The following is a 25,276-nucleotide window of genomic DNA, read 5'->3' on the forward strand; positions in this document are numbered from 1 at the left end:
CAGTACTAATTCCACAAGCTTCTCAAGTTTCTGAAGCTGGCAGCACCTTTCCACCATGTTGTCTGCTGCCCTCTTGCGGGGAAATGGTGCTACTGACAGGAAAAAAAGAGGAAAAAGAAGAAAAAGACAAATCGCTAGTTGAAGAAATAACAGAGTTAACTCTGACTTCTTTTAAAAGAAACAGACCTGGGGCGCCTGGGTGGTGCAGTCGGTTAAGCGTCCGACTTCAGCCAGGTCACGATCTCGTGGTCCGGGAGTTCGAGCCCCGCGTCAGGCTCTGGGCTGATGGCTCGGAGCCTGGAGCCTGTTTCCGATTCTGTGTCTCCCTCTCTCTCTGCCCCTCCCCCGTTCATGCTCTGTCTCTCTCTGTCCCAAAAATAAATAAACGTTGAAAAAAATAAAATCTTTAAAAGAAACTGACCTAGCAGTTGACCCTTTCACCTTTTCTATTGCTTGAGGCTACACAAGTCCATGTGGTCTCACACTCCATCATTACATCAAGTAAGACCTTAGAAAACAAAGAAGGATGGTCTTTTGTGTTTTCTAATCCCTTAGAAACACCACTTGTGGACTTCTTTCCATGAATGAATGCCATGTGCCTTAAAGAAAGACTCCCACCACCTATCCTAGGAAAAGTAGGTGGGGTTTTATTAGGTTTGGCTTCTTAATGCTTGAACTGAAATGAAAACCACAAGCCACACCTAACACCTCATCTTGCAAAAGTGGGGTGAGTCGCACCTTCTTCCCCACCATCTTAGAGAGTCGTTGTAAGAACTCTCCTTGTTTAGGGGCGCCTGGGCAGTTCAGTAGGTTAAGCATCTGACTTCGACTCAGGTCACAATCTCGTGGTTCGTGAACTCAAGCCCCACGTCGGACTCTGTGCTGACAGTTCAGAGCCTAGGGCCTGCTTCGGACTCTGTGTCTCCCTCTCTCTGCCCCTCCCGCACTCATGCTCTCTCAAAAATAAACATTAAAAAAATGTTAAAAAAAAAAAAAAAAGAACTCTCCTTATTTACACGCAACCATCAATGAGCCACTCTCCTAATCCAAGCCATTAAAAGCATCCAATAAACTTCTAACTAGGGTTTCCCGGGGCCACAGCTCCTTTAATTGGCCAGCACCAAACACAAAGCCCTTGGGACAGTGTCAGGAGTCCTTCTGGACACTCACGCACAGGCTTCTGCAGTTAACCCTCTGCGGCTTGTTCCTGCTTTGGAGCTGCCTACATCCAGAGCGGAGTAAAAATCTGACTAGAGCTTCTCAGCCTCTCAGTACAGACAGCCTCCCCCACCCCCACCCCACTCCTGTTGATTCTGACTCTGAGTTTTCTATCAGCGGAGCTCTTATGCTAGGAAGAAAACCACAGACTGCTTCTCCTGAAGGTCATTAGTGAAAATTTCTACCAGTCCCCAACCCCTCCCCATCACACACACACACACACACACACACACACACACACACACACAGCCTCACTGGAATGGGAGGGAAAAGGGAGAACAGTGAAGGGATGAGGGAGGGGATTATCAAAGTGCCCAGTCTACAAAAAGCTTTTGCAGACCAATGAGTAAACAATCACGAGAGCCAAAAGAAAAGTGGATAAAGAATACAGTAGCTCAAATAAAAACAAACAGTTCACCAGCACACTGAGTTGTCAGTCAAAAACTGATGCAAGCCCATACAACCCACAAGTTGGTGAAAAATTAAAACCTGATAGCACCAATGGGGCGCCTGGGTGGCTCAGTTGGTTAAGCGACTGACTTCGGCTCAGGTCATGATCTCGCAGTTAGTGAGTTTGAGCCCCGAGCTCTGTGCTGACAGCTCAGAGTCTGGAGCCTGCTTCAGATTCTGTGTCTCCCCCTCTCTCTACCACTCCTATGCTCACGCTCTGTGACTCTCTCTCAATAATAAATAAATGTAAAAAAAAAAAAAAAAACTTGAAGCACCAAGTGCTGACAAGGGTTTGGGGAAATGGGCATGACCACACAATTACTGTTAGTGGAAGTATAAATAAGTCCAAAAGTTTCGAAGGGCACTTTGGCACTACTAAAACATTAACGTGCTGGGTCAAAAGCTGAATACTCACCAAAATTCAGGTTCTGCTAGTCTCCCTACACCCGCAGCTAAAGTGTTTCCCAGTTGCTCTGCAGTAAGGTGTGGTTATGGGCCTCTGGTATACACACATACTGGTATACACAGTCTTTTTTTTCTGGAAGTATAGTTGTTAATGATTAATTTTATGTATCAGCTGGATTGGGCCATGGGATGCCCAGATACCTGATTAAGCATTATTTCTGGGCGTGTCTTGAAGCATACGGGTGGCTCAGTCGGGTAAGCCCCCAACTCTCGATTTCGGGCCAGGTCATGGTCTCATGGTTGGTGAGATAGAGTAAGAGTTGGGCTCCATGACGACAGCATAGAGCCTACTTGGGATTTTCTCTCTTTCTTTCTCTGCCCCTCCCCCACTTGCTCTAGCCAATGGCAGGACGGTGCAAGTGATGCAGCCCTCCTCTAGGCCACCCCATTAACACCTCTCAGGTGAATTTTCCCTGCACATCTCCCTTCCCAGGTGACTGGAATAGAGGCCACTCTAGGACAACCTGGGATGCCACAAGTTGAAAATGATAGTACTTCCATCCACTGTCGGTTCTAAAGAGACTGCAGTGCAGAATGATCACCCAGCTGACGTAGTTACCTCCTACCCCCAAGACTTATAAGCAAAAACCAAACTTCCATTTGTTGAGCCATTCTGTGTACTTGGTCTTTTGGTTACAGCAATTAGGCTACTCTCACTAATGCATTTACATGCACTTTAACTCAATATCTCACTACTAGGAATTCATCTGAAGTTGGAACATACACAGTTGTATAAATATGGTAAGAAGCCAAGTGTCCACAAAATTGGGAGTGGTCAAATCATTTATGGCACATCCATACCATAGAGGACTAAGCAGTGTGACAGAGAGTAATAGATCTATAAGCACTCACGTAAAAAAATCTACAAATTCTATTGTTAAATGGGAAAAAAATCAAAACAAGGAGCACAATAATATGTAAGTGCATACACACATACTGGTATACACATTCTTTTTTTTCCGGAAGGATAGTTGTTAATGATTAATTTTATGTATCAGCTGGATTGGGCCACGGGATGCCCAGACACCTGATTAAACATTATTTCTGGGCGTGTCTTGAAGCACATGGGTGGCTCAGATGGGTAAGCCCCCAACTCTCGATTTCGGGCCAGGTCATGGTCTCATGGTTGGTCTCGTGGTTGGGCTCCATGATGACAGCACAGAGCCTACTTGGGATTTTCTCTCTTTCTCTCTCTCTCTCTGCCCCTCCCCCACTTGCTTACACTCACTCGCTCTCTCTCAAAATAAATAGTTTTTAAAAAATATTATTTCTGGGTGTGTCTGTAAAGGTGTTTCTGGAAGCGATTAGCGTTTAAATTGGCGGACTGAGTAGATGCCACTGCCCAATGTGTCAGAGCCTCATCCAATCCCTCCACCTTACAGATCATGGAACATTTCAGCCTACACAATTATGTGAGCCAATACATCATAAGAAATCTCTTTCTATATCTAACACACACGCACGTGCGTGCACTAACACACACACACACACACACACACACACACACACACACACACGCGGTAAAAGAATAAGAGAACAGAGCCCCCTGCAGGAGGGAACCAGTCCTGGCTCCTTTGATGGTTGTTTAGACAAGTGGTGAGAGGGATTTAAGTCACAAAGATGGAGGAAGCCCCCAAAAGCCAAGAAGCACGTGCTGAGAATCCAAATAAAATCACCTAGGAATGAAAATTTCATTTCCTTAGGGGCGCCTGGGTGGCGCAGTCGGTTAAGCGTCCGACTTCAGCCAGGTCACGATCTCGCGGTCCGGGAGTTCGAGCCCCGCGTCGGGCTCTGGGCTGATGGCTCAGAGCCTGGAGCCTGTTTCCGATTCTGTGTCTCCCTCTCTCTCTGCCCCTCCCCCGTTCATGCTCTGTCTCTCTCTGTCCCAAAAATAAATAAACGTTGAAAAAAAATTTTTTTTTTAAAAAAGAAAATTTCATTTCCTTAGCAGAATTTGCCAAGGCTTTGCTCTGACTTCTTGCTGTCCTGATTGCTGTTGAGTCTTTGCTCATATGGAAGATCCTGTCCCTACTTCTTGTGTATATAATTCTAATCTTAATTTATATGTATCCCTATGGTTGCACCTTTTCTAAATTCAAAGACATGAGGATTGCCACATGGATAAAAACTGAAGGTTCTGTCACATCCTCTGTTTCCTTCAACTTTTAATCACTTTCCAACACAGTGTCGCAAGCTGAGTTCCTGGATGTCTGGAAATCTGTTCTTGATAACCTGCCCTATTGAAAGGTTTGCCTGACTGCTACCCTCTCAACCTCCACCCAAGAAAAGAGATACGAATTAAACAGATAAGACTAATGACTTCACACACTCTATCCCTGAGAACAAGCTCATCAAAAGACACACAGTGCAATGACCAGCTAGCTGTAGGCACTTCACAGCAGCCAAATGGTATTGATTTTATGCTGATTCATTAAAATTTCAATTATTTTTCCCTTCTTCTCTGAACTCTCACTTGAGAAGGGAAAATTGAGTCGTGAGAGATTTTTAAACTCATCTGAAGCCTAAAATTATGTCTTAACCTTTAAATACCAGAATAACAGAGTGGAACGCACAACCTGTTACACATCTGAAGGTAGGGATATCTGATAAACTCTACACACAAGACCTGTGGGAGAGAATTCACGATTCTGACCTATACGTGGTTTAAGGGTTCAATATTCACTTTTTCACTAAGCCGTCAAAGCAAGCCTGGCATTGCCACGCCTCAAACTATGGAAGCAAAGACAGTAAATTAATTACCTGGCAATAAGTCCACAAACGTGAATTACTCAGGAAAACACAATTCACTGTGGGCTTTCCAAGTATGTACCCCTTTCAATGTAGATGTAACAAGGAAAGGGGAATGGGGGCAAACACACAAACACACACATGCACCTGCACAGCCACACACAGATACTTAACTGATTATTTTCATCTTTTTTTAGAAATAAGCAAAGTATAGACCAGGGTCTCACTAGAAACTATGAGGATGATACTCTAAAACTTTAGACACGTTTTATTTTAGGTCCCATACAAAAGCTACCACTGCTTTTTTCTTTCCTTTCTTCTTCATTTTTTTAAACCCTTCACCATCGTTTCTCCACACATGTTGAAAAGGTCTTAGATTATCTGAAAGCTTCGCTCTAGCCCTGGAAGTGTTTAAGTTTACCAATAAAGATGTTCTGCCTTCAAAGGAAGCTACAGCAGTAATACATGCACAAAGAAAGTGCTGCTGGCTCTCTGGGATTCTTTGAGAAAAACCACTGTAAGAATGGAAATGTACTCAAGAAAGGAAAAGGAACAAACCTGGAAAACATCTTTAAAAAATGTCTGCAACAACATTCTTTAAACACCACACCACTGAACTGCTTTGCTCTGATTATTTCATGCTTTCTCCCGTTATTTATACACCATCAAAAGCTCTTGTCAATTACCTGTGTCTCAAACATGGGCTCTGACGTTTGCAAGGGTTTTATTAATTGATCTCAGTGGCATATCATGAGCTTAAAGGGCTTACCTGCGTGTCCCCGGAGGTGCTGGCTCGAGGCGGACATCAGCTTACAGCACACCATTAACACATAGGCCAGAAAGAGCCAGTGTGACAGTAACACTGACTTAGCATAGACTCTCATCCTGGAGAGAAAGCAGGACACAAAGTCAGCGAGAGCTCAGTGAGGTGAGGCCCTGGGGCAAACATGCCAACAGGCTCTGGAGGGAACTGGGAGAAAGCTGCAGGACATATTCAGTGCTGGACTTCTTCTCCCCCCAAGGAAAGTGAAGGCCAATTACATCTGATTTGCACCACATATTAACTCAATGTGCAATGAACACTTTTTGTAATTACAAGTTTTCATGTTAGCAATGTGCTTCAGTGAGAAGTCTATTTAGGGCCACCTGGGTGGCTCAGTCGGTTAAGTGGCTCAGGCCACCATCTCACAGCATATGGGTTCGAGCCCTGCATCAGTCTCTGTGCTGGCAGCTCAGAGCCTGGAGCCTGCTCCAGATTCTGGGTCTCCTGCTCTCTCTACCCCCGCCTACCCCGCTCACGCTCTGTCTTGCAAAACTAACCATTTTAAAAAAAAACTTTTACAACTGCTAAGTCTATTTATGAAGCCCCAGTGTATAGCTTGACTTGTCCTGATAGAACATGGGGGTATATATACTATTTTATATCATGAAATGAGAAAGTGACATACTTAAAGGTGGATTCCAATAAAATAGCCACGGTTTCTGCATTTCAAAGAAACCACGGAAATTGTCATACTCAGCCTGAGAGTTCTCTCCTGGCTACATACTATATATACATATTAATATATGATTATCAGCCTCAAAGTTTGGTGGGAATATGGGCAAGAATAGGTAAATATAAAATAAAAACAGATGAAAAGATAAAGAAGATGTGGTATATATGTATGATGGCATATTATTCAGCCATGAAAAAAAACGGAATCCTGTCATTTGCAACAATTCAGATCGATTTTGAGGACATTATGCTAAGGGAAATAAGTCACACAGAAAAAGGCCAATCCTATTTGATAACACTTATATATGGAATCTAAAAAAGCCACTCAGAGAAACATTGTAGTTAGCAAAGGTTGGGAGAGCAGAAAAATGGGAGTGATATTGTTCAAATGGTACAATTTTTCAGTTACAAGATTAGTAAGTTCAGGGGCCTAAGGTACAGCATGGTGATTACAGCTAACAATACTTTATCATATACTTAAACGTTGCTAAGAGTAGATCTTAAATGTTCTCATTACAAAAAAGAAATGGTAATTATGTGACAGGATGGAGATGATAGCCAATACTATGGTGGTCACCATTTTGCAATTTATATGTATTTATCAAATCAACACATTGTATACCTTAAACACATACAAGGTTATGTATCAATTATATTTCAATAAAGCTGGGAAGATAAATAAACCTAGGTTCATATGAATGGACAATATCAAAACAGTTGCTCAAAGACAAGTTCATGCGGATGTATAGTCTACTATTCTCAAAAAAAAAACCCAGAAGAAATTAAAAGAAGGTATCAAAAATGCATTCTCCCCCCACAATGTTCTGTTCTTTTCTTTCTTTCGAGAAAGAGAGAGCATACACATAAGCTGGGGGAAAGGGGCAGAGAGAGAGAGAGAGAGAGAGAGAGAGAGAAAATATCTTAAGAGGCTCCACACTCAGCACAGAGCCCAACACAAGGTTCAATCCCATGACCCTGGGACACTGGGATCATGACCAGAGCCTAAATCAAGAGTGTAATGCTCAACCAAATGAGCCACCCAGGTGCCCCATCCCCCAATTTTCTTTTTAATTGAAGGATGGCTGACATCTCCCTAATTTCCTGCCCTTTTTGACATGACGAGGACATTAGATAGAACATGATCGACTTGTTTCAAATTTTTTTAATTAATTTTTTCAAGCAAAAGTCAGAGAGGTTGGCATGTGAAACTCCAGTGGTATTAGGCACATGAGTCATGTTGTCCCTGATATCATTCACTGGAGTGGATCAAAGGAATCCCCTTCATATATGTAGTTCATGTATCAACACTCAGGGACAGACAGTAAAGACAGGCCCATGGGCTTGGCTTCCGGTTTGCCTCACTAGAGATGAAATTCCTGAAGCTCTGGAAGGAAGGGTCGAGATCCCAGGACCACCAGCATCACCTCAGCCAGAGCTCCGAGTCTGTGCTTGAGGGAAAGCACCGCCTTGGGCACCTAGCATCCAAATCATACTCCAGAGAACAGGTTCTATCCCCACCCTTCTCTCTTGGCGTCTCCCAGCTCAGCCACACAGATCTTGTTGAAAAGGTATCATCCTCCTCATTGACAGGAGACACCGTCTGCCTTTGAAGCAGCCAGGGGAAGGCAAGGTTCCAGTATCATCTTTGAACAACTCGGCATTAAAAAGGCACCAAGTGTTGACTTTGTTTTGCCGGTCGCCTTGGAAATCCTGAGCATTCTAAACTAACATGGGGACATCAAGTCTCTCTGCTGTAAAGGCCCTACACATGCCTTCATTTCTCAAAGCCCCATCTCCTATCTCTCCCATCTGTTTATTGTAAGTGTTCCAGTCAACAATAGGCTTTTTTTTTTTTAATGTTTTATTACTTATGTTTGAGAGAGAGAGAGAGAGGGAGAGGGAGAGAGAGCGCACAAACAGGGGAGGGGCAGAGAGAGAGAGGGAGACACAGATTCCGAAGCAGGCTCCAGGCTCTGAGCTGTCGGCACAGGGCCTAACATGGAGCTTGAACTCACAAGCTATGAGATCATGACCTGAGCTGAGGTCGGACTGTTAACGAACTGAGCCAGCCAGGTGCCCCAGTCAACAGCAAGCTCTTAGTAGTTAACTTTTGGAGGGCTCGAGTGCCCCAACCCTCGTGTTGTTCAAGAATCAACTGTAATTAATTACATTATCATTTTAGGGAATTGATTATTAATTTATTACTAACTGGGGAAAGCATGTAGTTTCAAAATTCCGTATTTGTGGAATTTGTGGGCAAAGTGCTCTGTCCCAACCCATCGTGTTTTAAAATTCCAGTTGTGGGGTGCCTGGAGGGCTTAGTCAGTTGAGTGTCTGACTTTGGCTCAGGTCATGATCTTGTGGTTGACAAGTTTCAGCCCCGTGTCGAGCTCCATGCTGACAGCTCAGTGCCTGGAGCCTGCTTCAGAATCTGTGTCTCTCTCTCTGCCCCTCCCCTGCTCATGCTCTGTCTCGAAAATAAAATAAACAGGGGCGCCTGGGTGGCTCAGTCGGTTAAATGTCCCACTTCAGGTCAGTTCCTGATCTCACAGTTTGTGAGTCTGAGGCCCGCATCAGGCTCTGTGCTTACAGCTCAGAGCCTGGAGCCTGCTTCAGAATCTGTGTCTCTCTCTCTGTCCCTCCGCTGCTCATTCTCTGTCTCTGTCTCTCAAAAAATAAATACATGTTTAAAAAAATTTGTTTAATAAAAAAATAAAATACAATAAACATTAAATTTTTTTTTTAATTCCAGTTGCTAACTCCAATATTAGTTACTGACCTAATTGTTACAAAAGCTCTAACCCAAGTGTCAACAATTCAAATGCCTGCAAGTGAGGGCGTAGGCTGGCGAGACCCGAGGCACTGGGAGTGGCAGAGAGTGGGGAGGCCTAGCTAGGGACAGCGGCTGCCACCCCGGACTGTTACTGTAGCCCAGAAATGTGAGCCCAGGGAGGCCAGGACTAACTTTTCAAGAGAAAATGGACTCTGGTATGCGATCAGCACGTTTTATATGTTGGCAACTAACTCCATTTGTCTTATTTTAAACACAGAGTGCAGAACAGACCAAGTAAAACACATTTGCAGGCTGGATCAGGCACTTTGGCTTCCAGTTCGCAGCAATTAGTGACCCCAAAAGGGAGAATTTTAAGGAATCAGATAAATGGGGTATTAGTGTTCTGTTTCTGCATAACAAACTGCTACACTCTGCAGTTTAAAATGACACGGGACCTATTATCTCACAGGGCACTTAAGTCAGAAGTCTGGCACATGCTAGCCAGGTCCTCGGCCCAGGGACTCACAGGACAGAAATCAAAATGTCTTCTGGGCATGTCCTCACCTAGAGGCTCAACTGGGGAAAGCATGATGTCCAAGCAACTGTGTGTTATCAGCAAAATCCATTTCCTTGGGCCCATATAATTGAGGTCCTTGTGTTCTTGCTAACAGCCAGGACCTGCTCTCAACTCCGAGGAAAATGTTACCCAAAGGGAACAGGCTCTCCCTCACTATCCTTTCCTTCAGCTGGCATTCCTCAGAGGTACCAGACTGACCTGAAGACCAGAATCCCCCCTGCCCAGTCTGTGTATCCACGATCCATTCTCTGAGATGTGAGTCACATTGCTGAGAATTTCAAGTATGAACTGCTCTCTCTCCTTGTAAATAAACCCATCAGAGTCAACCTGGTTCTGAAACTCACCTTCTTATTCTTTTTTCTTCTTTAATTTTAATGTTTACTTATTTTTGAGAGACAGAAAGAGACAGAGTGTGAGCAGGGGAGGGGCAGAGAGAGAGAGGGAGACACAGAATCCGAAGCAGGCTCCAGGCTCTGAGAGGTCAGCACAGAGCCCGACGCGGGGCTCAAACTCATAAACTGTGAGATCAGGAACTGACCTGAAGTGGGACACTTAACCGACTGAGCCACCCAGGCGCCCCACCTCCCTACCTTCTTATTCTTAATCCAATTTCCAGATACCCGTTGGCTTCTTAATTCTTTACCTTCCACTCAGTATCATTAAAGACTTTTCTTCGGCTTTGTGGCTTGGCTCCCCTGTCTCTAACCACTAAGTCCCACCCAATTCAGTCTCCAAATTCAGATTGGGTCTTTCAGGTGAACTATAACCTCTCCTACCTAATGTACAAGTGAAATCTGGTTTCCATCTGTTTATCAGTCTCTTTATCACCTAAACTTGTCTGAATGGGTCTTACCAAATTTGGAGAGTATATTTGAGATTCTCTGAGTATCAAGGTTGGGAATTGCTTGAGCAGAGAATTAATTGAGGGGTGCTCTAGGGTTATCACCTACAGAGGAGGAAGGCAAAGGGAGGGGAGAAGGCAGGACAGAAGGAGGAAAAGGCCTCAGATAACCCAGTAGAGAATTCCACAGCTGAGATGCCCGTTCTCAGTGGTCCCAAGCTGGCATGAAGGGCCACACCTTTTCCATGTTGGTCCATCACTGGATATGAGCCGCCCCTAAAAAGGGGGGTAATTTTAGGCAAGGGGGCTCTTTGAATTGAGGATAATTCAAAGAAGCTGTAGGCCACCTTCCGCAGCACTCCCAACAGTGAGGGAATAAATCCTTCATTCCTAAAGGGGGATCTGGGCGGGGCATTGTAGTGTCCACTACTATCCGTCTTCAAACAGAAGACAGCACATGGAATACACCTCATTTACTTTGTGGGGCTGGGGAGTCATCCTCAAGAGAAGACTCATCCTCAGAGCTATAAAGAGACAACACCATGCTTGTTAAAATGTCACAGGAAGTGGTTTCATACATGAAGGCTCTCCCTGCCAGAGCCTGTTTTGACCTAAGATCCATTCTCTTCCCTTCCACTGGGTCACTCCTACCGGATGCGATTTCCAGGCCCCTGAATCAGCTGGCTTTAACCAATAGGAGATGGTACCTAGAGCCTGGAGAGTGAAAAAAAAGGATAGGGGTATTTCTCCCCACCTTCTCCAATTTGGGCAGGATCTATGGAGGGGTCATTTCTCCTCCATGGTGCCAGTTCCTGCCAGAAGGCCCATTATGGTTCTAGCTCCCACCGAGGGTCCCTTCCCCCAGGTGCTGGCAAACACAACTTCCTTCCCAGGTGCTGGCAAACACGACTTCCTTCCTGTTCTACGAGCCTTGGATGGTAGTAGCTTCCCACTGTTCCCTATCCCTGGGCTGCCTCCACACCTTCTGCTTGACTTCTCTGACTCCCCCTTTACATATATTCCCTGAATTCAATTCCCTCTGTCCAACATTATCAGAATGCCTTTTCTGTTTACCTGGTTGGATCCCAACAACAGACCCCAATGCCAAAGCCTCAAGGGCACCCACTCCAATCCTAGGGGATGATCCCTGATCCATTTTCTTATAAGGACAATTCTATGTAGCAGGTTCCTGGGAGACGTTTCGGTGCCTAGAACAGGTATTTACTTAACAACAGCTGTCGCTGTCTGGAAAAAGGCCTGGGGATGAGTGAACATTCAACAGTCTTTCTTTATTTTAGTCAATAAACCAGACCCCCAGTAAAAAGATTTCTGACCTACTACATCTACCATAATATTTCAACTTCAATTTCTTCCACATTGAACATTTTGTTCAAAAGTATAACAAAATTGGCTTATCTTTAAAATTTCGCCTGTCACCCTACCAAGTAGCCAAGACACTGCTTTACAGACGGAAATGGTTTCAAAAATGAGAGCTAAAATTTGAAAAACTTGGATTCCCAAAATACCCAAAAATTCAATGTAAAAGAAACCTTTTATAAAGGATCATCAACTCTCAGATACTCCGTTTTGCTAAATCCTCAATGCTTCATAAAGAAACCATCTCTAGGTGTCTGTTAAAATCATTTTACCTTGGTGACTTCATAAGATTTGGTTCCAGTCAAACACAATTATTTCAAGATGAATTTCAGACCAACTCCAAATTCCCATTTGTAGCTATCGCCAACAATTTCTGCAGTTCCAAAAAATTATCTTAGCTTGGGAAGACCTATTTAAGAAACAAAAAAAATAGCAAGGCATTAGCATTCTAATGTTGAAAGGATACAGATTTCCAGTAGCAAAATACTGTTTTCTACAGTGAAATCTGCAGTTGCAGGACTGTGGTAGGCAACGGAATGCATCTATATTTGTAACGTGTCCTAACACACAAGGGGAAAGGATACAGAATCCTACACTCACTAGCCACAGATGTGGTTACCAGAACACAATTTTAAAGGAAAAGTTCTCTCAGCAGCAAAGGCATTCAAAATTTGATGGAGGATCCCAAACCATTCATGATGCAAAATTCCATTCTCCCCATTTCTTTAACATTGGGATGAAAATGAAGTGGGAGATGGCCCATCCCAAGAGTTCCGCAACTTGCCCAAGCTCACAGCGCAGTGGAAAAGCCAGCACGTCCATCAACTGATGAATGGATAAAGAAATTGTGGTTTATATACACAACGGAATACTATGTGGCAATGAGAAAGAATGAAATATCGCCTTTTGTAGCAATGTGGATGGAACTGGAGAGTGTTATGCTAACTGAAATAAGTCATACAGAGAAAGACAGATACCATATGTTTTCACTCTTCTGTGGATCCTGAGAAACTTAACAGAAGACCATGGGGGGAGGGGAAGGAAAAAAAAAAAAGTTAGAGAGAGAGGGAGCCAAAACATAAGAGACTCTTAAAAACGGAGAACAAACTGAGGGTTGAAGGGGGGTGGGAGGGTGGGGAGGGTGGGTGATGAGTACTGAGGAGGGCACCTGTTGGGATGAGCACTAGGTGTTGTATGGAAACCAATTTGACAATAAATTTCTTATTAAAAAAAAATGCCAAAAAAAAAAAAAGAAAAGAAAGAAAGAAAGAAAAGCCAGCATGAAGATCTGAATTCCTAGCTTTGTGTGGCATAAACCTAAAAATGTTGCTAGACAATCTGTGAGGATCCTTTTCGAAAAATGTTAACGGGAGGAAGAGGGTAAACGTCTTTCCAAAATAAACCATTACACCAAAATACAAAGAACGCTTGTTAATTCCCTAATTGACATCCAACACGGTCCTTTAATGCACAGACCTCAAAGGACTTTTCCACTCAGCGAAACATTTTTGCAAGGATTCAGATGATCCCAAACCAAAGACATGTCAAAGGGGCGGGGGGGGAAGTGGACCTTGAAACTACGCCATTTTTTTTTAAGTTTATTTATTCATTTTGAGAGAGAGAGCGAGTACAGGAGAGGGGCAGAGTGAGAGGGAGAATCTCAAGCAGGATCCACACTGTCAGCACAGATCCCAAAGCAGATCAGTCCCACGAACCATGAGATCATGACCTGAGCTGAAATCAACAGTCGGATGCTCAACCAAGTAAGCCACCCAGGCGCCCCAAAACTACACCATATTTAACATTGCTAAGTTAAAGGCATCCCTTCCAGTGGTGGAGATCAGAGAAAAATGACGATGTGCATCAGTAAATATTACAGTTGCAAACATGAGATAAAAATGTTCACTGCAACACAGTCTAGTTACTTTAGAATCACACTGAACCTGTTACAAACCCGCCACAAAGCACAACTGAGCCTTTTCTCTTCTTTAGACGCCCCTAACGGTAATTACATGTTTGACTGAAGAACACAGACCCACCCCTTTGGGGCTTAAGGAAAGAGAGTCGGCCTTGAGTGAACAGCTCAACAAGAGGAAAGAGACTTTGAATAACTGCACAAATATAAGGTATTTGGGGGAAAAAATACTGGAAACTGTTCATGTCCCACATCCTCCAACTTTATTAAGTATGTTTGTCCTGATGTCCACCCAAGGGCACAGTGTGACCTTCTGTTATCGGAAAGAAATACACAGTATAATTTATCAGAATCCATCATAATGAACTTCGCACATATTGGAAACCAAAATGACCTTTCCTAGCTAATATTTATCTTGTTTTCTTCACACAAAAGGAACCACTGGGGATTCTTCTTTTCAATTCATTAAAAAATGGACCCATCAGTGAAAAGAAATGTGATCTCATCGTTCGTATGCCAGACAAGGAGCCAGGAGTTTAATTTTAGGCTGGACAGTAACTCATTCAGTCAGATTTTCCCAGGGTGTACCCTAGGCGCTGCCTTCAAAGGATTAACTCTTTCTTGTCACTTCCAAACTTGAGTGCAATCAAGAGCATGAATAATTTCGCACATGGCACCAAAAGCATTTACTTCTAGTCATTTCTTTTCTCTGTTGTTTTCCAGCCATAGTACAGTCCTTTCTACCCATCTGCTTCCAAACGTGTTTGTTTTTAAAGAGATTCCATGTTTTCCATGATGAAAGACACTGCCCATGTCTTGACTTAAAAAAAAAAAATGTTTTCGTGCGCCCCATCATTCTCAGAATGAACTTAAAACACTTGGCATTTAGATGTCGGGTACATTTTTCATCTTTTCCCTCATGTGTTAGTACTGCGTAGGGATAGTCACTCTCTTCCAACAAAGGAGCAGAGAGTGCCTATTTATGCTTCCTGGTACCAAGAAACTTGGAGGTTTCCAGCCACAGGAGACCATTCTTCAGATGTTTAATTTATTTCTGTTGTACACAGGAAAAAATTCTGCCTACACTTGATTTCTTATCAAGGAAATAGTGAGGTTTTCCCTTTCTCTTTTCTCTGGATCTATTTGCCCCCACCATGAGTAGGGCGAATTCCCTAAGGGGATTATTCTTTTGAAATAGTCATTTACTTGTAGATAAGCAGCCTCAGAATATCTGTGTTGGTTTTGCTACACCCGCCTCACTCCACACATGTCAATCTGGATAGCATCAAGTTCCTTCTCAGCTTTCCAGTCTACAAATTTACAGGGATGATATATCACAGTTCCTTTTAGAATTGGAAGACACAATGACCTTACAGCAAGATCTAATCACGACGCAAAATCAGACTAACTCAAATTTGAGGGACACTCTAAAATGTAATTGCTTTTGAAAGTATCAAGGTCATGAAAGACCAAAAAAAAAAAAAAAATTCTAAGGAATTGTTTCAAATAAAGGAGAGGCACATGGCAACAAAATGCAATTCTGATGGTGCACTGACTGGATCTTGGGACCAGAAACACACACATACACACACAAAGCTATCCTCAGGATGAAGTGCCTACACACACATACACACAACATACACACATACTGCTATAAATGACATTATTGCGACAATTAACAATTTCTAAATGTAGCCTGCAGATTAGAGGGTTGTAGCCCTTAAGTTTCCTGATTTTGATCATACTATAAATAAGAAAGAGAATGTCATTGCTAAAAAAAATACACCTTGGGGCGCCTGGGTGGCTCAGTCGGTTAAGCGTCCGACTTCAGCTCAGGTCACGATCTCGCGGTCCGTGAGTTCGAGCCCCGTGTCGGGCTCTGGGCTGATGGCTCAGAGCCTGGAGCCTGCTTCCGATTCTGTGTCTCCCTCTCTCTCTGCCCCTCCCCCATTCATGCTCTGTCTCTCTCTGTCGCAAAAATAAACGTTAAAAAAATAATAAAATAAAATTAAATTAAATTAAAAAATACACCTTAAAATATTTAAGAATAAAAAGCAAATGCCTCTACCTCATTTTCAAATGATTCTGGGGGGGAGGGGGAAGGAGGGAAGGGCAAAGGAAGGGAGACACAGAAGACTGAATGTATGAATATAAAAAATAATGAGCATAATGTAAGCAATTGGTGAATCCGGGTAAAGGGCACATAGGCATTCTTTGTACTATTCTTTCAACTTTTCATTAAGTCAGAAATGATGTCAAAATAAGAAGTTACATGTCTTTATACGTATATATAATTTATTGTCAAATTGGTTTCCATACAACACCCAGCGCTCATCCCAACAGGTGCCTTCCTCAATGCCCATAGCCCACAAGAAGTGACATATCTAATTAAAAGCCTTCCATTCATAAGATATACAAAAGTGGTTTAGAATTTATTACCAATCCTAAACAACACGGAGAGTTGGTAGTTGGAATGTTCTGGTTAATTCAATTCTCTGAGCATCCGCTCAAGCCCCCACAGAAGCACTCACATAGTGCCAGGCCCTATGTTAAAGCACTTTAAAATATTTGTAGGATTGGGGGGGCGCCTGGGTGGCGCAGTTGGTTAAGCGTCCGACTTCAGCTCAGGTCGCGATCTCACGGTCCGTGAGTTCGAGCCCCGCGTCAGGCTCTGGGCTGATGGCTCAGAGCCTGGAGCCAGTTTCCGATTCTGTGTCTCCCTCTCTCTCTGCCCCTCCCCCGTTCATGCTCTGTCTCTCTCTGTCCCAAAAATAAATAAAAAAACGTTGAAAAAATAAAAAAAATAAAAATAAAAATAAAATAAAATAAAATATTTGTAGGATTGGAGCACCAGGGTGGCTCAGTTGGTTAAGCGTCCAACTTTGGCTCAGGTCATGATCTCACGGTTGGTGAGTTCAAGCCCCACGTCAGGCCCTGTGCTGACAGCTCAGAGCCTGGAGCCTGCTTTGGATTCTGTGTTTCCCTCTCTCTCTGCCCCTCCCCTGCTCGCTCTGTCACTCTCTCTCTCTCTCTTGAAAATAAACACTAAAAAAATTTTTTTAACAAATAAAATATTAGTAGGATTTATTTATACCCTGATATACAGATGAGCAAAGTAAGGCATAAAGACAGTAAGTGACTTGCCCAAGGTCACCCAGCCAACAAGCAGCTACGTTAGGATTCAAATTCAAGCCATCTGGTACCAAGGCACCTACTGTTCCAGTTCCTGTGAAATTATTTCCAAAACGTGTTAGTCTCTTTTCATGCTTTAGTAAATAGACTGAAAATAAATCTATCTTCTTTAGGGACTCAAGACCTTGATCAGCATCCTAAAGATGAGAATTCTGCCTGGAAAAATGTGTGTAGGCAACTGGACTAAATGTGCAAGCAGATCCAGGCTTGGAGCCAAAGGTGTTTGCTATTAACCCCTAAATAAATGTTGCTTCATCTCGGAAAAGCTGCGGAAAAACAGAGATTCAGAATTGCTGCAGGCTTCTGATTTGCTGCAGATTTATTAAAGTCTTATGTCATTTTCCAAATTAAGACCAAACATGCAAGAATTCTAAAGTCCTTGAATGCTTAAGCTGCCATTTTTCAAACAGATGGGAGACAACTACACTGCAGATCACAACTTGTCTAAAACATTGCAGAGAAAATACACCAGAGCCAGAACATACCGCATGAAGGCTAAATTACTTTTGTGGATTTCAATGAAGGAATTCGGCATTGAAACAAAACCAAAGGGAAAAAAAAGAGGATTTTTGTCTATGCACCCTCCCAGACTCATTTCCTGACAAACTCCAATTTGGAAGCATTTTTGCAACAACACAGCAGAGCAGATTCTCGCTTAATAACAAAGCAAACAGGGGGCGCCTGGATGGCTCAGTCGGTTAAGCAACTCACTCTTGATTTCGGCTCAAGTCACGATCACAGAGTCATGGGATCGAGCCCCATGTCGGCTTCACGCTAAGCGCGGAGCCTGTTTTGGATTCTCTCTCCCCCCTTGCCCCTCTCCCCTGCTGACTCTCATTCTCTGTCTCTAAAATAAAAAAATAATAATAATTAAATTTAAAAAAATAATAAAGCAAATGGTCCCAAACGGCACTGCCCTTTCCCGCCTGGCCAATGGTGAGTGTTACAAGTTCTGCCTTGCATCACCTGCACAGTGGCCACTTTCCAATAACTGGCTATTTCCAGACTCACCTTCAGTTCGTCTGACCTCCCAGGGTGGGATCTACTAGGAGGGCCTGGCAACTCTGGTTCTCAGCCCCCCACCCACGTATCAGGGAACAGGTTAGCATAATTCTCCCAACAACTAATAAAAGAGGTGACACCCTTAGAAGTTTGGACGTTGTAATAAATCATTTTACCACACTAATTTCTACTCATTCAAGACAGCAGATGATGTAAATGACAAATGCATCATAAATTAGCAACCTGGGTTTGGGGAGTTAAAAAAAGGGGGGGGAGCAGTTTCGTGAGTGAAAAACATGAGAAAAGATGATCCCACTAAGGGATGTCTTGTCTGATAAACAATGGAAATTTTGAAATGGAAGTTGCCTACATAAATTCATTCATCATTTCTTCAGACAGAAATGAGGAAAGATGTTTCCATTTCCAGTTGCTTAAATAACAAAGCCGCATTGAATTGTCTTCTAGAAATTTTCAAGCAGCTTTTCCACAAAAATACATAAAAGCCGATGTAAACCTTCTCTTGACAAATTTATTCTGAAACAAGTATTAATGAGTTTCCTATTTTTAAGAGTGTGCTGATGAAGGTAAATGTATCTAATAGGTTATTGATGCTTACATGAATATATTTCAAACATGGATACATGTCCGATGCCTCCACTGGGCTATCATTTATAATTATCACACGATGCATGGAATTACTTAGTAATTTAGAGCATGTTCACCGTCATATGTTAGAGTGGGCGCGTTTTTTCTGCCAGAATGTGGTATATACATGTCATAAATTGCTTTTTTATTGCCTGCTTAAAAACATCTATGAAGAATTTACTACTGAACCATTTTAGAACATATTAAAGCATGTTGTAAATGAGCCATTAAAGACAATAACTGTGTCTATTAAATATTAAACATTTTATAAACGGCCTTTTAATTTCAAGTGTTACCAGTACTATCTCATCTAAATTAGGTGGTGGAGAGTTCTTTAAAAAGGCTCTTCCAGTTGGCGATGATTTAAATAAATTAAACAGACATGCTGTGTTTTTATAAGGTTCACACACTGTCATTTTAAGAACCGAGAAATTCCTTAAAACCACACAGCATCCTTACTTAAGGGCAGTGACACAATCCTTTCTAGTAGAATTATGAGCAAACAGTGCATTTTGTTAATGAAGAAAAATCCAGCCTTCCAGTGACCACGAGAAGCACAAAAGCAATCATCAGTAAGTGACAATGGTTTCATCCAGAGCCGGTATACAGGAAACGGAGAAAACAAACTGGCAAGTTACATGAAATGAAATGCACTCACCGAATTCAGGCACACCCAGCATGACTCTACAGCTTGTTGTCCGAGGGAAATCGCCCAGGTCTGGGGCTGAACCAATGGGAACAGTAATGGCAATTTAGCCATAAATCTCTCAAGGCCTAATTATCCTTACTGCAGAGGGTTTATTTCTTTTAATTAGACCAGTTTTTTAATTGGAAATTTTCCTTTCATTTCTCATTTTTCAAATCATCAAAACAGCGTCCAAGGATTTTAACATAATAAATAACCAACATAATATGTGAAGGCTACCCACAAGTTGCCAAGCACTTGAATTTTTACCGTAAAAGTTTTTATGTGATGTGATCTAATGTCTACATAAAGAATATTCATAATATAAGTTGTACATAAAGATGGGTAACAGTGCCTCTACTATGTTAACGATTGCACTCCTGGCTGGGGCGTGGGGTTACGGGTTGGGGATGGGGGTGGGGGTCAGGGTCTGTTCACTTACAACCAGAATAAACCTCTTGAGGGGAAGGATGATATTGTATTTCTCCTGTACCCTAATCTCTACCATAATGTCCAGTGCATCATGGGTGTTAAATATGCTCTGTTAAATAAATGAATAAATATAAGTCTTTAGTTTCACTCCCAAATGAACGGTCATCTAACTTCTATGACCCTAAATGAACCTGTGAACTAATAGAGTTCAACTAGAAGACCCGCCAAGGTGACTTCCATATGTGAAAATGACTCACAGAGCATTCTAGGTGAAACGCAGTACGATTCTGACATAGATAACATGCAGTTCATGGACATATATACACAGTAAACTCAGCCGTGACAGGATTAATGGCAAGGCAATGCCCACTGCCGACAATATTGGCCATTTTAATCTATTAGTGGGACAAATGCTTCTTAAGAGCTTAATCTAAACCTTTATTAAATTTCAACCTAAAAATCATCTTATGTTTGCCAACAGTGCCCTCCTGTGGCAGGAAAGAAAAAGTCTTTTGACAGTGCTAATGTTAACTGACCCACATTTTTGTTAAATAAGTAGATGTTTTAATTTTTTTAAAAAGCCATATTTATGAACAGAATATAAGATGTCCTTAAATAAACATAAGATTCTACATATTTTATTTTTATTTTTTTAACATTTTTATTGATTTTTGAGAGACAGAAAGAGACAGAGCACGAGCGGGGAAGGCGCAGAGAGGGAGACACAGAATCCGAAGTGGGTGCCAGGCTCTGAGCTGTCAGCACAGAGCCCAAAGCAGGGCTGGAACCCACGAACCACGAGATCATGACCTGAGCTGGAAGTCGGAGCTTAACCGACTGAGCCACCCAGGCACCCCAACCAGCACTTCTGATCAACTCTCCCGCAGCAGGCCATGTGTTGGGCACTGTGCACAGAGGATGGCTAAGGTCCTGGAGCTAGTGTTCCAGCACGGGAGACAGACAAGCAGGCAAAGGAGCGTGAATAAGGTAACTGTGGACTGGAGTAAGTATAACCAAGAACACAAAAGCGAACAGTGTGACAGAGACTGGCTGGGCTTGGAGGATGCACAGCTACCTGGACTGGGTGCCCAGAGAAGGCCTGCTGAGAAGGGGACTCTGATACAATGGTGAGCGACAAAATGTGGGCTTCAAGCGCATCCTACATAGAGAACCAGCATGTGCTTGCAGGAACCTGGTGTAGTCAGCAGCAGAGCAGCAGTCGGAGTGGCGGGAATGGGGGGGGGGGGGCGGGTAATAAGCTAGGGGAGGGAGGGGTTGGAGATGATATCACAGAAGTCCCGGGGGCAAATGATAAGGGAGCTTGCAAATCATAGTGTGGAGCTGGGATTTGATTCCACACACGCGATGTGAGAGTTTTAAACAGGACAGGAAAAGGAGATGGGTTAGGGAAAAGAGCCCTCCAGCTGCTGGGTAGAGACTGCACCCTGTGGTGGGGGAGGGGGGGATGCTGAGAGACTACTGTAGGAGTCCAAGCAAGAGAGGGTGACGGCTTGAAGCAGGATGGTGAAAAAAGAGCCAAAGAAAAACTCATGTTCTGAAGCCTAAGGCAGCAACTGCATACAGCAAGCTACCAATAAATGTTTGCGAACCAATGAGCTGGTGCCTAAGGGAGCAAGGGGGGTAAACTCCCCTTTCCCCTTCATTAATTCTCTCTAGGGCTGGCGTCTATCTTACCTGTGGGTCCAAGAAAATTATTGCCTTATCTATACCCTCAAGTGAAGAAAAACTAGCAAAACATTTTATCAACTGCTTGTTTGGTACACATGAAGGTCTCAACCTAGAAGGGCAAGAGAATGAATCTAGGCTTGAAATTAATGTAACGCGGTGTGGCGAGCACACTTCAACTTAAAAAGAGAGCGAGAGAGACAAAGAATGAAATTTGTCCAGCTATCTCGAGAATAGAGCACCAATGAAGTCGGGCCTCTTTCCAAAGAAGTCCTCTCACACACAACACCGGGTTACCTCAGGCACTCCGTGTGGAGGCAAACTAATGAACTAACTTGCAAGGTCGAAGTCTCGGGTCTTGGCACCAAGAACACTGGTTCTTATCTTACGGACATTGCACACCCGAGAGTGTATTCTATTTCACTCTTCCCTTTAGCTAACTAGGAAGCTCCGAGCCAAATTTATAGCCTACCTCCAATAAGCAAATAGAACTCTTCACCATGCGTTTTATATGCCTAATTTACACTTAGTTTTCTTTATCTTCCCTTTATCTTTCACTTCACTGAATATTTTTAAAGACGTTCTCAAATCTGTTTTGATGGGGACAGATACAAATACATGAGTATATGAACAAGACCACCTTATCTAATATGCCTTAACGGATCCAAAGTTCAACTCGCCCTGTCTCTTTGTCCACTCCCCTTTTGCCGACCCATGCCGCTCACCAGACCAGAACTCAAAATTCCCACCTTGTGACAGTCACCTAAGGGTAAAACATTATTTCCCAAGAATAAAATGAAAAACGTAACCCAGACCACATGATACAGGAATTAACAGGCAATGAATCACAATGCCATTCGAGGATGGGTTTCCTGGTAGATTGTAAGTCGTTAGGGAAGGGGTCAAAGGACTTTTAGGGTCTGGTTTATGTGAGGCCCAAAGTTTATTGCATGTAATATAGGGAAGTAAGCAGTCAGGGGACCCGGAAGAAGACAAGGAGCAAGGGATGGGATGGCAAGGGACCCCAAAGGCCTATGTTTTACAGCTTTAAGAAAAGATCAGCCTTGGCTCACAGTGATTCATAACCAATCATGCCATATGAAATTAAGATCAGGCATTGTGTGATCTGAGAATCTAGAAGAATGTTCATGGGCCCTGGAAAGCAATGGAAAGCCACATCCGATTGCTTTGTATCTAAACTCAGGAGAAGACAACTGAAGAATCTGGCATTGTGGTAATAACCTAACAGATGGATACCCAGGGCCCAACACTGGACCCGTCGGTTCACTTCTCATCTCATTTACTCCTCGAAATCATCTGAGAACGCGGTTCTGTTTTATTTTGCTTTCAATCCGTACAGAAGAGAAATCATTCTACTTACTTACCCAATAGCACCAGACAAGGAAATGGGGGACTCGGGATTCCAAACTAGGCTGAGAGAGTCCACCCTCTGGGAGGAAAGGGGCGTTTAAAACAGAAAAGTCTGGAGAAACCAGAGAGGGGGGCTGGACGTAGTACATGCTCAGTCAAGACTGCAGAGTGCGGTGTGCACAAAGTCCCACTCAAAAGGCCTCCCAGTCCGAGGATGGAGGTGATGACAAGGACGGAGCTCTCCTAACACCCGGCCGCAGCTGAGGAAGGAACCCATCGCATAAATTCCTGCCACATGTCTACTTCCTCATGTGTGAACACTAGGAAACACCTATCCAGTATTTCAGTGAACACGTCTCAGTACATCTCAGTAGATGAGACGGGCTCTGCGAGTACAAGGCACACTGGGCCTGAGTACAAAAGAAAGACCCGCCCCACCAATCATCTTTAAGACTCATTACACGAGGAAATGGCAACAGTGTAGACATGAGGGTTAAACAAAATATATTATGAAAGTGAAAAACAAAATGCAGGCCTATCAGTAAAACCGTAAGTTGTGATTCACAGACAACAATACACTCCCGATTATTTTTTTTTCTCTTCATTTGGAAAGAACCTGTGGCACTCACAGCAATTGTCTTAATCTCCTCCTGATTTGATAGCATCGACTCAGACAAAGGCCTGTGAGGCCATTCTTCTGTATTCAAGACCCCACTCCAAAAGAACAAAAACAAAAACAAAAACAAAACCAGCTAATATTTATAACGCATTACAACCAGAAACTGAGTTTTAAGAAATTTCTGTGCCGAGTCCACATTTTCACACAAGAATTCACTAGTCATGTTTCTTTGGGGCATCAGGGAAATATTCTGGCAGCAAGTAGGCCCATATAAGGAAATATAAGGAAATCATGGGGTCATGATCTCGTAATTCCAGCACAGAAGAGATGTGCTACAAACTTGACAAGACTTCTAAAGCAGAAAAACACAAGAGGCTGGCAACAATAACCTCTCATTCTTAGGAGTTTATGCCCTCAAGGTAATAAATGCAGCATTCATCCCCAAAAGGAAGAAATGAATATAAAAACTAAGATTGTCATAATCTGCTGCGTAACATAAAAATACGTAAGATGTAGATTTACCTTTGTCACCTACCGGACCTTTAACCTTTCATTAACATAACAGAGTCCCCTGAAACCCCGTCCATTGTAACCAGTTCCAAAGTACTTTTGTAAACAGGGACCAGAGGGAGCAGAAACAATGAAATTCCAATATGATCCAGCTCTTTTTTCCAGTCCTTCATAGGCTTCCTGCCTCAGGACCTCTGCACATGTCATTCCTTTTGTTCATAGACAAACATATTGTACTGTCCTTCTCCACTTAGTTACTTCCTGCTTCATCTTCATTTCTCAGGACAACCACCCTGGTGGAGGCACTTTCCTAATTACTAAATAAAATCTCTAAATTTTAGCCTTTTCTTCTTGATTATTCAGAATTGCATTGTTATACTCACGGGAGTCTCCCCCATAAGACTGGAAGTTCCATGTAGGCAAGAGACAGGTTTCTTCTCTCATCTCTAGCCCTTGCTACTGGACCTGGCATGTACCAAGCATTCAACAAATATCTGTTCAATCAATAAATGAATCTGAAAACCTAAACTGAAGCAGGATATCCAGTCTCCTTTCCCCAACAAATCTGGGTTTTCAATCACAGTACTCACCTTGTGGCAAAATTTTTAACTACAGACACTTTTTTAGGTGTGGAAGCAACTAGAACTACGGCTTTCCCTGAGAACATCCCAGCCCCCACCAAACCTCTTATGAGATGCATGGCAATATCGTTTGTTGTGTTGTTCGGCCGCCCATGGCTCACTCAAGCCACACCAGGTAAAGCTTCTGCTTCCTGGGACTTAGACTTGAAACCAAGATGGGGCGCCTGGAGGGCTCAGTCGGTTAAGTGTCCAACTCTTGGCTTCAGCTTAGGTCATGATCTCACACTTTTTGAGTTCAAGCCCCGCGTCAGAAGCTGATAGTGCAGAGCCTGCTGGGGATTCTCTTTCCCTCTCTCTCTGCGCCTCGCTGGCTTGCTCTCTCGCTCTCAAAATAAATAAACTTTAAAAAAAAGAAAGAGGGGCGCCTGGGTGGTGCAGTCGGTTAAGCGTCTGACTTCAGCCAGGTCACGATCTCGCAGTCCGTGAGTTCGAGCCCCGCGTCGGGCTCTGGGCTGATGGCTCAGAGCCTGGAGCCTGTTTCCGATTCTGTGTCTCCCTCTCTCTCTGCCCCTCCCCCGTTCATGCTCTGTCTCTCTCTGTCCCAAAAATAAATAAACGTTAAAAAAAAATTATTTAAAAGAAAAAAAAAAGAAAGAAAGAAACGGAGAGATAGCTAGTCATTTGAGACTAAGCT

The 25,276-nt window shown here is 43.1% G+C and overlaps 1 protein-coding gene across 1 annotated transcript in view; it reads right to left on the reverse strand.

Moving 5' to 3' along the window:
* Positions 1–25,276, reverse strand: part of TAFA4 (TAFA chemokine like family member 4) — a 178,080-nt gene that overhangs the window by 119,510 nt on the left and 33,294 nt on the right. Inside the window, exons 2-3 of the mRNA XM_043587900.1 lie at positions 12,217–12,353; positions 5,651–5,766 (exon numbers count right to left, since the gene is read on the reverse strand). Of these exons, the coding sequence (XP_043443835.1) occupies positions 5,651–5,766; positions 12,217–12,230 (130 nt within the window). The 5' untranslated portion in view covers positions 12,231–12,353. The remainder of the gene's footprint in view (positions 1–5,650; positions 5,767–12,216; positions 12,354–25,276) is intronic.

This window comes from Prionailurus bengalensis, chromosome A2 (genome assembly GCF_016509475.1).
Source record: "Prionailurus bengalensis isolate Pbe53 chromosome A2, Fcat_Pben_1.1_paternal_pri, whole genome shotgun sequence".
NCBI lineage: Eukaryota > Metazoa > Chordata > Mammalia > Carnivora > Felidae > Prionailurus > Prionailurus bengalensis.